The sequence below is a fragment of the Rosa rugosa genome, chromosome 6 (genome assembly GCF_958449725.1).
Source record: "Rosa rugosa chromosome 6, drRosRugo1.1, whole genome shotgun sequence".
In the NCBI taxonomy this organism is placed as follows: domain Eukaryota; kingdom Viridiplantae; phylum Streptophyta; class Magnoliopsida; order Rosales; family Rosaceae; genus Rosa; species Rosa rugosa.
The window spans coordinates 29,170,999-29,183,159 of record NC_084825.1 but is presented as its reverse complement, the minus strand read 5'-3'; the positions used below and the strand labels follow the sequence as shown (position 1 = coordinate 29,183,159).

The 12,161-nt window shown below is 35.6% G+C and overlaps 1 protein-coding gene across 1 annotated transcript; it reads left to right on the top strand.

Moving 5' to 3' along the window:
* Window positions 1–646: 646 nt before the first annotated feature.
* Window positions 647–11,870, top strand: LOC133716551 (cyclic nucleotide-gated ion channel 1-like; the record flags this gene model as incomplete). Its single annotated transcript, XM_062143249.1, has 6 exons — window positions 647–1,000; window positions 1,120–1,323; window positions 3,637–3,923; window positions 4,258–4,372; window positions 5,370–5,660; window positions 10,975–11,870. Coding segments are annotated over 6 exons (1,791 nt in total), but the record flags the coding sequence as incomplete, so codon positions are not given.
* Between the last annotated feature and the right edge of the window lie 291 nt (window positions 11,871–12,161).

The following is a 12,161-nucleotide window of genomic DNA, read 5'->3' as shown; positions in this document are numbered from 1 at the left end:
GTTCACACTGGGTCCAAAATAATATTTGGATTAGTCACAAAAGCACATTGATCAGTAGAGAAAGTGACGGGGCAAAACTCTCTTTAACGATGAAACACGCGTACTGGAAACTGAATTGGATCAGTTGTAGTAAGTGTCTCTGATTTGGTTCCAAATTTAAAGGATTTGGTAGATTCATTCAATTTCTTTCTCCATTTTTTCTTTTTGCACATAATTCTTTACTAACTTGCAGGAGGAGTGAGATTATTTTCACAATAGCTCCTTGGGTCTTGTAATAGTTCGGACTTCTGAGGATCGATATTTCTATATCACAAACAAGATGAATCGCCGCCAAGTACCTTGTTACGATGATTCAATAATCGAGTTGAGGTTAGTTTCTGCGATTCTGTAACCAGTAGTACTGCATGCGGATTGCGTTCACAGGGAGAGAGAATATGAAAGTGTAGCTGCGTGCGTTCAAAATTTTTATTTAATTTTTATAAAAATAATAATAATAATAATTTGTTGTTTCTTGTACAGTATCACTCAAGGAATTGGTTATGCTTTCAATACACCAGAGGCCCTAAGATTCGGTTGGGATTTCATAGATGAAGGGAGACCAACAACACCCGATCACGAGGACGGTAGACGAAGACGTCCTACATGATCAATAACGCAGGAACGTCTTGCTCCTCTCCTTCCATATTGGAATAAGATATTTCTAATATCATGTGTGTTTGCTGTGTTATTTGATCCTTTGTTCTTTTACACTCCCGTTACTAATGAGGATGCTAAGTGCCTAAGATTGGACAAGAAGTTGAAAATAGCAACTACTATTTTACGTTCCATCACAGATCTTTTTTATTTAGTCGACATCCTTATCCAAATCGACAGACTTAATGCCACACTCGAGATCTCAACAAATGGTCAGACATTTCGTTTCAAAAGAGTGAAATCAGCTAAGAGGATTTTTCTGTCCTGTATAGTAACTGACATTGCTGCTGTTCTTCCTCTTCCACAGGTACTTAAGAAAGTCATATCTCTTAACTTGTATGATTGATTCAAGCTTTGTCATGCACATATATACTTGATAATTAAATTTAATTGCTGACTTGAACCGATTGTAATGTGTTCGATCAGGTTGTAATATTCATTTTCTTTTCAAAAATCATGAGGGGCTCAGCATCCTTCACAAGAATGTTTCTGAACGCTCTTGTTCTCCTCCAATATGTTCCACGAGTCATTCGCATCTATCTATCTGGCACATCTCTTAACATACAAACTAGGATAGGAATATGGATTCAAGCTGTATTCAACTTCCTCCCATTCATCCTTTCTGGTCATGTAAGTCTTAAGTCTTATCTTAATTTATGGAGTGAAATTTACACTTCTTATTTTATATATATGGTCCTTCTAGTGAGGGATTCTTTTTTCTGGTCATAATCAGACCAACTTTTCGATCACATATCCACATCTCCACCGTTCAGTTTTTAGGTCTATATGACTAGATCACGTATGTAAATTTTAAGTCAAATTGATAACTGTTAAAGCGCTCATAACTGTGATTTACAATTATAAGCATGAATGGTTTAGGTCGGACAGATTTGGTTCGTCCATTAATTCAATCTAGTTCGATACCTTAACGGTCATCAACTTGACTGAAAATTTGCAGAAGTGATATATTCATGGAGTCCTAACAATTGAACGATCGAGATGCCGATATATGATCACAAAATGAGTCCCACAAAGGATTTCTTAAAATGACTAAAAAAGGGGGATCTCTTAGTGGAAAGGTTATGTATATATATATATATACAGTTCGGCTACACTAAAGACGTCCTTAGTTTTTCTTAGGTACGGATTTCCGATTTTCACCCACTTTCCGATCAAATTTTCACATCTTAACCGTTCAGTTTTTAGGTCCTAATGTATAGATCACCTCTGCAAAATTTCAGCCAAATTGGTGATCATTAAGGCATCCAAAACTGCAAATTACAACAATGTAAACGAACGGTTCCGGTTCGACAGATTCGGTTCGTTCGTGTAAATTGCAGTTTTGGACGCCTTAACGATCACCAAATTGGCTGAAATTTTGCAGAGGTGATCCATACATTAGGACCTAAAAACTGAATGGTTAAGATGTGAAAATATGATCGGAAAGTGGGTGAAAACAGTAAATCCGTTCCATAAGAAAAACTAAGGACATTCTTACCTGAGAAAAATCCTATATATATATATATAGGGCCCTTCTAGTGAGGGATCCCTTTTTTTGATATTTTCTAGGGATAGGTCATTAGACCAACTTTTCAATCATATTTTGGCATCTTAACCGATCAGTTTTTAGGTCCTAATGTGCAGATCACTTCTGTAAATTTTTAGTCAAATCGATTATCGTTAAGGCATTCAAAACTGCGATATAAAATTATAAGTATGAACGGTTCAGGTTTGACAGATTTGGTTTGTCCATTGCTTTAATCTAGTTTGATATCTTAATGTTCACCCTCTTGGCTGAAAATTTGCAGAAATGATCTACACATTAGGACCTAAAAACTGAACGGTTGAGATGTCGAAATGTAATCAAAAAGTTTGTCTAATGTCTATCCCTAGAAAAGACCAAAAAAATGGATCCCTTAGTGGAAGGGCCCTCTATATATATATAACATTTTCACAAAGGATCATATATCTATATATCTTCTTTCATACATGATGTACATACTTTTTTAATATATACATATACAAACATATTGGTCTATTAGTAATTTAGTATAAGAGCATATTTAGCAACACTAACTATCTTTAAGTTAAATTTTTAGCCAAAGTGCTAACATACAAAAGTAATGTACATGCTCAGTACCATTTGGGTCTAGTGGTATAAGTCTCTCATTTATAAGTGGGAGGTTGTGAGTTCGACTCACAATAGACTAGTTGTTGTATATGAGTTGTTTATTTGATAAAAAAAAAATGTACATGACTATGGTAGTGAGATATAGATACATCAATGATGTATCTATAAGATCCATATATATATATATATATATATAACACAAACACATTGGTCCAAAAACATAAGAAGTTTTTTTTTTACTAGCCTTTTAAAAATACGTCAGTATCATTCTCTTCATTTTATCTAGTTTTAAATTTATTTCATTTTTTGAATAAATATTTTAAGCTTATTTAAAAATTACATAAAACAACTAAGAGTGAATGTTTTAAATTAACAAAAAATAAAATAAAGAGCTTCATCATGCTTTTTATATTTGAGAGTCATGTAGCTAAAAGCTAATGTAAAGAGTCACTTGAGGTTGGTAGTGTTGCTAAAAAGCTAAACATGTTATCAAAAATAGCAAGGAGCTAAGAAAGAAAGTTTGCTAAAAATGCTTTAAGTCTTCCATTTATAAGAGGTCCCCAGTCTAATTCATGAAGATCAATTGTTGTATGTATACAACATGATAAAATTTTACCATGGCCTAGCTCCTAGCATCATCATCATCATCATCATTATTATTATTATTATTTTTTTTTTCATTTGAACTTGCTGCTTTGTACGTGGGCCATTTTTCTCCTTCATTGTGTTTACAATTTGATTAGCACAGGTTTTCCAAAAAAAAAAAAAATATTTGTGAAGTTAGTTACCTGTATATCTCATTCATCTTTCAGATACTTGGAGCCATATGGTATTTCTTTGCAATTCAACGAGAGATAGCTTGCTGGGAACATGGTTGTAGAAGTGAAGATGGATGTAACGTTAGTAGTTTTGACTGTGATGACAATGGGACTAGAAATATCACGAATCTGGATATTTTATGTCCTATAAATCCCTCAAATGAAACATTACTTTTCGATTTCGGTGTATTTCTTGGTGCCGTTCAGTCCGGTATGATGGGGTCGACAAATTTTTCACAAAAATTATTGCAATGTTTTTGGTGGGGTCTGCGCAATCTGAGGTTTGTATATGTAACTTATCTTTATATAACTTAATTTCGGCTTTCATACGGATTATGGAACAACCTAATAGGCTAATATGCATGTCAAACACGAAAAATTTACTTACAATTTAATATAGAATTACAATAATTAGCGGATTTTATTTTATTTTATTTTATTTTACTTTTTTTTGGGTGAGGAGCGAACAGTTGGAGGATTAATTAGTTGTAATTTTTTTTTTTGACAATGATAAGAAGAGATGTTTTCAAAGACCAATCTGGAAAATGCATTTTCAGATATTTTTCAGATACTGTGTCTAAATTAACTTAATAGTCCATATATTTCATTTTGCAGTTCTTTAGGTTCAAACCTCGAGCCTAGTAGCAGCCAATGGGAAAACATCTTCGCTGTTTTCATATTTTTGAGTGGCATGATGCTTTTTTTAATATATCTTAGTGCAACTTTGCAGGTAAACATTTGTGCCGAATCTTAAAGATTTTGTTTTGTTTTTTTTTTTTCAATTTATATATCCCTGCCTTCATCTTTTAGTATATATGTTTATTTGCTGTATGAAGAACATAAATGTATAACATATAAACTACATGATGTAACATTTGATATAGTAGTTAAACGTTGAATATAATAGTTATACAGAGCCCCTACACGGGGGTGGATCAATGACGACTATATATATATATATATATATATATATATATTTTTTGTTTAGGAGTAAAACAAATTTGAAAAAAAGGAAAGAATAGAAAATCATGATATACCTCAGCCATTAATAACTGTCTAATCTAATACACAATAATTAGAGTATAATCTTGAGTTCTTGACTATAAGTTAAAGACTCATTGATCCACCCCCTAGCTAGTTTTTTTTTTTTTTTTCTTCTTCTTTAAAAGATGATTAAAGGATTTCACTCCTACCCCCATGGTGACTCGAACCCATGACTTCGTCATTAGGTAGTGGGTGCTCTAATCACTGAGCTAACACCACCCCCTAGCTAGTTACGTATACACTATTTCATTGTTTTATGTTAATTCAAGGATAATGTAGATTAATCTCAGTGTTGGGATCGAGCCAAACATAATTTGCTCATTGAGTAGCATTTCTTATACTAATTCAATTATACTCACGCGCGCTTGTATAATTGTATAAATTACTCTGGAAATGTTACCGACCTGATGAGTGTGGTGTGAGAATAAGAGTTAGGAAGTTAGTTATTGAATTTTTATTTTATTTTTATTAATTGTTTTATAGTATTTTAACCATTTTATCCTTGATAGTTAAAATGTTATCAATAATTGTTTGATAATTGAAGGTTATTAAAGTAAAAAAGAAAAACTAGGTACGGCAGACAAAACGTGTGCCCATGATAAATTAATAATAGTATAAATATTATAATATATATGTAATAAATAATAATCATGTACTGAACCTACTTGTTATACATGGAATAGACTTTAAGCGTGCAGTTGGACACAATAAGGTCTGATGAGCTTAAACTCAGACAGAAGATGCAATTGATTAGCCCAGAAATCGATCTATGGCTATATAAAAATGACCTCCCAAAGGATTTGGACGTGGTTGTGGGCAAAACAGTGAAAACTCTGAAGATGGTGATCATCGACAACATACAACGAAAACTTCAAGAAAACAAAGATGTTGATGTGGAGAATGTCCTATCTATTCTTCCCTTGAGGCAGAGAAGATGTATCTTGAGCCTTCTCCGCTTAACTGCGTTAAAGAAAGTAAGTTATTCTACAGTCTATATTGCGAAAAGTATGAACCTTTTTTTTTTTTTATAAAGAATTTGTAGGCCGGATGATATATATATATATATATATACACACACACATGTAACATGTATACGCATACCTATACACTATTATTAAGAGTTTCTTTAGTAAACTCTCTGTTTTAACTCCTTAGCTATTTTGGATAGCATGTTTAACTTTTTATTTATTTTAGCAGCTGCATCAGAGTTCTAAATGGCTCTCTATTATAACTTTTAGCTATCTCACTCCCAAATATAGAGAGAGCAAGATGAAGCTCTCTATAATTTAAAACATTCATTTTGAGTTATTTTATATAATTTATAAATACATTTAAACTATTTAATCTTAATTTAAAAAACAATATAAATTCAAAACTAGCTAAAATAGAGAGCACTGATGCATACGTATTTCTAATAGTATCTTTAGCAGATCTCTATTTTGGCTCCTTAGCTATTTAAGAGAGCATGTTTAACTTTTAATCTATTTTAACAGCTGCACAAGACTCCTAAATATAGAGAGCGAGATAAGGAGCAAAAATAGGCTCTCTATAATATAAAACATTAATTTTAATTTATTTATGTAATTTATAAATATATTTAAACTATTTAAACTTCATTTAAAAAATAATATAAATTTAAAGCTAGCTAAAATACAGAGCACTAGACTTATAAATGGCTAGCATTGCTAAAGATGCTCTAAAATAGCTAATCAAACTGACTTTTTAGCTATTTTAACTAAAATTTGACTTAAACATGGGTTAAAAGATGCTCTAAGACAGGTGAGTTTGTCTTTCCACTTTTCCAAAATCCAATAACATCTTTTCACTTTAGAATAATTTTATAAGGAGCGGTTTTATGGCCACCTAAATTATAGTTAAAATTATACTCTAAATGTTGCCCATTAAATAACTATTCAAAGTTGAGAGATTATAAGTTTTAGTTCAAACTAATTAAGGTTGAGAAAATTTAATAACTATAATTTTAACTATAACTTATAGTATAATTTAACTAATTTTATAAATTAGGGATATAATTATAGTTAGCAAAATAGATGTATAAAAAAAAATTAGAGAAAATTATATATAAATTTGTGTATATAATCATGTATTGGCTAAAGCTCATTCTTATTTCTTACCAATCTACAGCCAATCCACATCATAGAGCACTTAATTAACGTGTCTCATTAATGTTTTTTTTTATACTTACCTACAGTCTAGTTTACCCTTCTGATTTAAAAAAAAAGAAAAAAAGAATAGAGACTGTACTTACTTAATGTTAGCATGCTCTTCATTGGGTAATTTATTATAGGTTTTCCGTTTTGTGAATTTAATATTTTAATTTTGATAATTTGTAACGCCCCAAGCTACCCCTCATCAGCTTAAGCACGTCACAGTGCTGCGAGTCTCTAAAACATAAACCGAACGCTCGATTTACATTCTAGAAAACCGCTAGGCATTTTGTTTGAAAAACGTTCTGTAAAAACACAGCGGAAGCTACAAATATTTTTGAGGTGAAAATCCTTGAGTTGCTAAAATTTATTTCATTCATCTAGAACTTGAAATGAATTCTCACACACGAGGTACGAACTTCAAGGAAATGAGAACTCAACCAAAATTGACACAAGGCTAACTACCAACAAGTCTCGGAATACGAAGTTCGAGAAATAGAATTTAGAACAAGGTCTAAACGATGATTTACCGAACTTGTTCCGCACACCCAGCTCCGTCCACTATTGTCCAGTCACCAGTGCACAGTACCTGCATCCACACTGTTGAAGGGGTGAGCTTTCGTCCTCGCTGCTCTTACAGGAACTGTACCACGACTAGGTTTGAAACGAGTAAATATATATTTGGGATCCCAGTATGAAAACATGCTTAAACCAAAGACTTCAAGGAACGACAAACTTTATAAGATTTTATAACTTAAAAACTGATGCATGATGTTTTAATAAATACGGCGCCAAATCCAAATATTACCTGATGGCCGGTCCCATAGACCCACTACACGACCTTACCTCAAAATAATTTATCACCAGGTAAGCGTAGCGAGAGCGTCCACTACCTAGCTACACACACGTACCGAGTCCGTCATTACGATTGGAATACCCGGATGATCGGCGTAGCTAACCCTCCAGAGGTTTAGGGAATCGAACCTAAGGAAGTCAGTGCCCCTTTCGCCCTCAAGCCATCACATTTCTCACGATTTGGTTAGTATGCCTTGCATTTTAACATAACCAAACCGTACCACTTAACATGCATCATTTTAATAACAATAGATAAGAAAACTACTAACCGAGGAGAGTCCCGAATCCCCTACCTGGATTCCAATGCTTTCTTTCACGTACTCTGAGAGTCGAGAACCTTCTTTTCCTCGGGTAACTGGAGTCCTAGATTCCAACATTTCGATGGTTAAGATCTCATTGAGCAATTATATGAAATTTCGACTATTAATAAATCGTCCAAACCAACTTTTCCTGGTTTGACCAGGAGTTGACCACGGTTTGACTAACCTTTCCTGGTTTGACTAGGATTGACCAATTTTGACCATTGTTTGACCAATCGAGGCTGGTTCGATAATTAAGTCAAATTACCGAACAATTACTTAAAATTGTGATATCGACCCCATATATTAGATGCACCACAATTTTACTAAGGCCACCCAATATATTAATTTATTTTCTTTGCTTACGACTACTTTAACATATGCACCAGCAAACCAATAACAATTTCGTCAATGAAAGATCCCAAATTTACTTAACAATTTCGTCACATAGTAATTCGACTGAATTTACTATGGTCACCCAACACAATCTCAATCTTAAACAAGGAGTGCCCCCAACTACCAAGGACACCCAAAACATATCCTTTTTCTTTCCTTAACCGATATACAACCATTCCCATTTTCACCAACATAACCAATTCATAATTTCTGTACTCCCACTTCTTAACTAACCATAACTACAATTCAGTCAATCTCTCAATCCAAACATAAACATTTCCATCTAGAAACTCGAATTTACCTTCAGTACTACAATCTGCAAGGTGAACCTTAACTCCCTCGCAGCAGCCTTCCAAGAACTCGATGTTGAACTGGCAATCCAAGCCTCAATGTCCATAATTCAAAGTTTCTGAATTTACAACTCCACCAAGACAATAACCCATCAACATCGTAACGAGAATCATAATTCACCAAAGCCGAAAGCAACTCAACTCACTTTGTTTTGATCTTGAACGTTTTCCGGAAACTTGACGAAGCTCGATTGGTGATGAAGCACAAACTGATAGCCACCAACCCGAAATTCCCAGACTTTATCCTCAATCAAGATCAGCCCTCGCCTATAGGTGCAGTCGAACCAGAGACCAAGCCAGGAAATGCTGGAGAAGTCGCCGGCTAACAGCGTCGAAACCGAGAGGAACCCAGAAACCCAATAGTCAAAACTCGATCAAATTGAAAAACTAAGTATGCTGGGGTGTAGAGCATGACGAGGAGAGGAAGTTTCATACCACAGACGGTCCAAACTGTGGCCGAAGTCGCCGGAAGTTGCAGAGATTGCCGGAGAAGTTTCGGAGCTTCCAGTCGTTGCTTCTTCGTTCATCGTCGATGCATGGACGATCTGAGAATGCAGGAAAGTAGGCACGCCAAGACGAAGCTATTGGTGGCCTCGCGCCGTCGTGGGGTGGCCGGACGTGGAAGTTCCGGTTGAGTCACTTGTCGGGTCGCGCTGCATCTCGGGTCAGAGAGCACCGAGCTCTCTCTCTCTCTCTCGAGCTTTCTGGATATTCCTCCACCCTTGATCTGATCAACACCTAGATATATAGGTTGGTCCATTTAACAGTGAACGACCATGATCAAGCGGTGGGTGGATGGATGGCCAGGATTGCACCGCGGAAATTTTCTTTTTATTTAAATGAATTTTCATAATTTCCAAACTTCGGAAATTCATTATAAACACTTCGAGTGTCCGAAAAATTCTCCGAAAATTTCCACGAACTCTTCGTGTCGTGTAATTTATTATCCAACTCTTAGATTGAGGATTCACTTTATGAAAATTTCTGAAAATTTCCTCGAGCACTTTGACAATTACCGAGATCGTAAATAAATAACTTGTCGAAAGATCTCAATTTAAGCTCGATAAATTTCCGGGGCACACACAATTTGTCATTTATTATATTTCTTCAATTTTCAAACTTCTGATAATTTTACTTATAAATCTTTTTTGGAAACAATGAACATCTTTATTTGTTATTTATACTGCTCATGCCAGAATGGCACATTACATACGCTTCCACTGCTAGAGTAACAAGTAATTAAAGCAAATAAGAAACATAATTGTAGGTAGGATACTGCCATCGATTCGATATCAAATCTTGCTTAATCTAGTAACAAACTAGAACATAAGAAAGCAACCTAAGTGGGTGACTAAACCCCGCTAGCTAGCTTTCCCAAACAAGGTAGGGGTTTTTTGAAAAAGAAAAGAAATAAATTAAATAAACCTAAAAGCAGTCTTAAGGCCCAAAAGTAAAAGTTTAGCCAAAGGGCCAACAGAAGAAGCTGGCCTAGCTCGGAGCCTGGTCCAACTCCTCTGCAAGGCAGATGCGCGCACATCCTACGATCGTGACTGCTGCCACTTCTGCAGCCGCGACCTCCACCACTAATCAAGGAAGAACACCACCTCAACGTCACCACCCAAGAGAGCCGAAACGAAACAGCGTACCGAACAGACCCTAATCCAACCGGATACGGATCCACAGTGGCCCAAGCTGCCATCAACTCTCATCAATGCCGCCGCTGATGCTCAGATAGATTTGGACCAAGCAACCAAACTCACCCCAATTCAAAACCCGTCCTTTGAATCTGTGCTTGCGACCTCCATAGCCTTAGAGCTGCAAACTGGGACCCGACACCGACTCTTCTACTGCAACCTCCAAGATTGAAAATCACAGAAAGCTAGCCTAAGCATGTAATAGAAAATAATCACCCGTCCGGTGCACATCATCAGTGTGGCCAAAGACCAACACTGACGATGGGGTGCTACTGGACGAGGAAATCTCGCAAAGGTATGGTTCAAGGTAGAGGCGCGTAAGTTGGGAAATTAGGGTTTGCTTCTCAATCCCAAACAAAAACTTTTTTGCTCATAAATCTTGTGCAAACTATATCCTAATCAACTCCTAAGCTCAGTAATTTTTTCTTAAAATTTAAATGTTCATTATATATTTTGTTGAGTTGAATATACCTAGCTAGGCTTGGCCATAATTAACGAGGCTTTCTATATGCACCTAATATCGCAGGTGCCATTATTTGAAGATATGGATGAGAAAGTGTTGAATGCAATCTGTGCACATCTTAAGCCAGTGATATATGCCGAAGACAGTTATATTCTTCAGGAGGGGGAACCATTAGAGAAGATGCTCTTCATCACCCAAGGCACTGCATGGTCCTATACCACTATAAGTGAAACAAGTACTGGTTATTCAAACACCAAGTGCCTTGGGAAAGGCGATTTATATGGAGAAGAACTACTAAGTTGGGCATTGAAATCTACCCCATTTTCAGAGTTACCCATCTCTACCAGAATAGTCAGGTCTCAAACAAAAGTTGAAGCATTTGCTATCAGGGCTAAGGACTTGAAGAATGTTATTGCTAAATTCTGGTGGCATTTTAGAAGGCCAGATCAGCTCCGTTACTTGGAGGGTTTTCAGTTGGAGCATGGAGAGCATTGGAAGCATTTGGCAGTATCTTCCATACAAGCAAATTGGCGCCACTATTGTGCACTAGCTAAAAGACGGGAGTTGCGGGAATGGCGGAAAAAATTTATCACGATAGAATAATCGAAACTATACGTATCGTGTTTTAATTTATTAGGTGATTGTAAATTCAATTATTCATTTGATGATGTGCATGCGTGTTTTTATAAGTAGTTTGTAAAACTCCTCGCAGATATATTGAGTTAGAGTCAGATGCATTGGAGATTTGGAGGTGAGTGTTTTGCGGTGGATGGGCACCCAGTAGGTGGGATTAAATCCAGACAGAGGTACTTCTCTTTAATAAGCTGCAGGTATCCAGACAGAGGTACTTCTCTTGACTGTCAGATCTGTTGGTGGCTAGTAGTTGAAGAAAAGGCGAGCCGCACTAACAGAAAAACAGAAATATGAAGTTCAGCATCCTAGTTGGAACTCAAGTTGGGACTCGGCAAGAGGGTGGAGAGAATTCTATCTCCACTTGAAAATGAGTTCTCTAGTGAAAGCAGTCACTGATCTCTCCATATATATTTTGTACTTCTGCGAAACATAGATATGTACAGGATTACAGGTTTTTGTTTATGAATATTGTAGTAACAATTAGATTTCTCAATCCATTGAGGTTTACCATTCCAAGGTTTTACTCTTTTTATCTATTTTCTCTTCATTCAAGGCACGTTTACTTACTTGGAATAAGAATAAAAATGGAGGGAATGATTACGGAGTAAAAATATTAT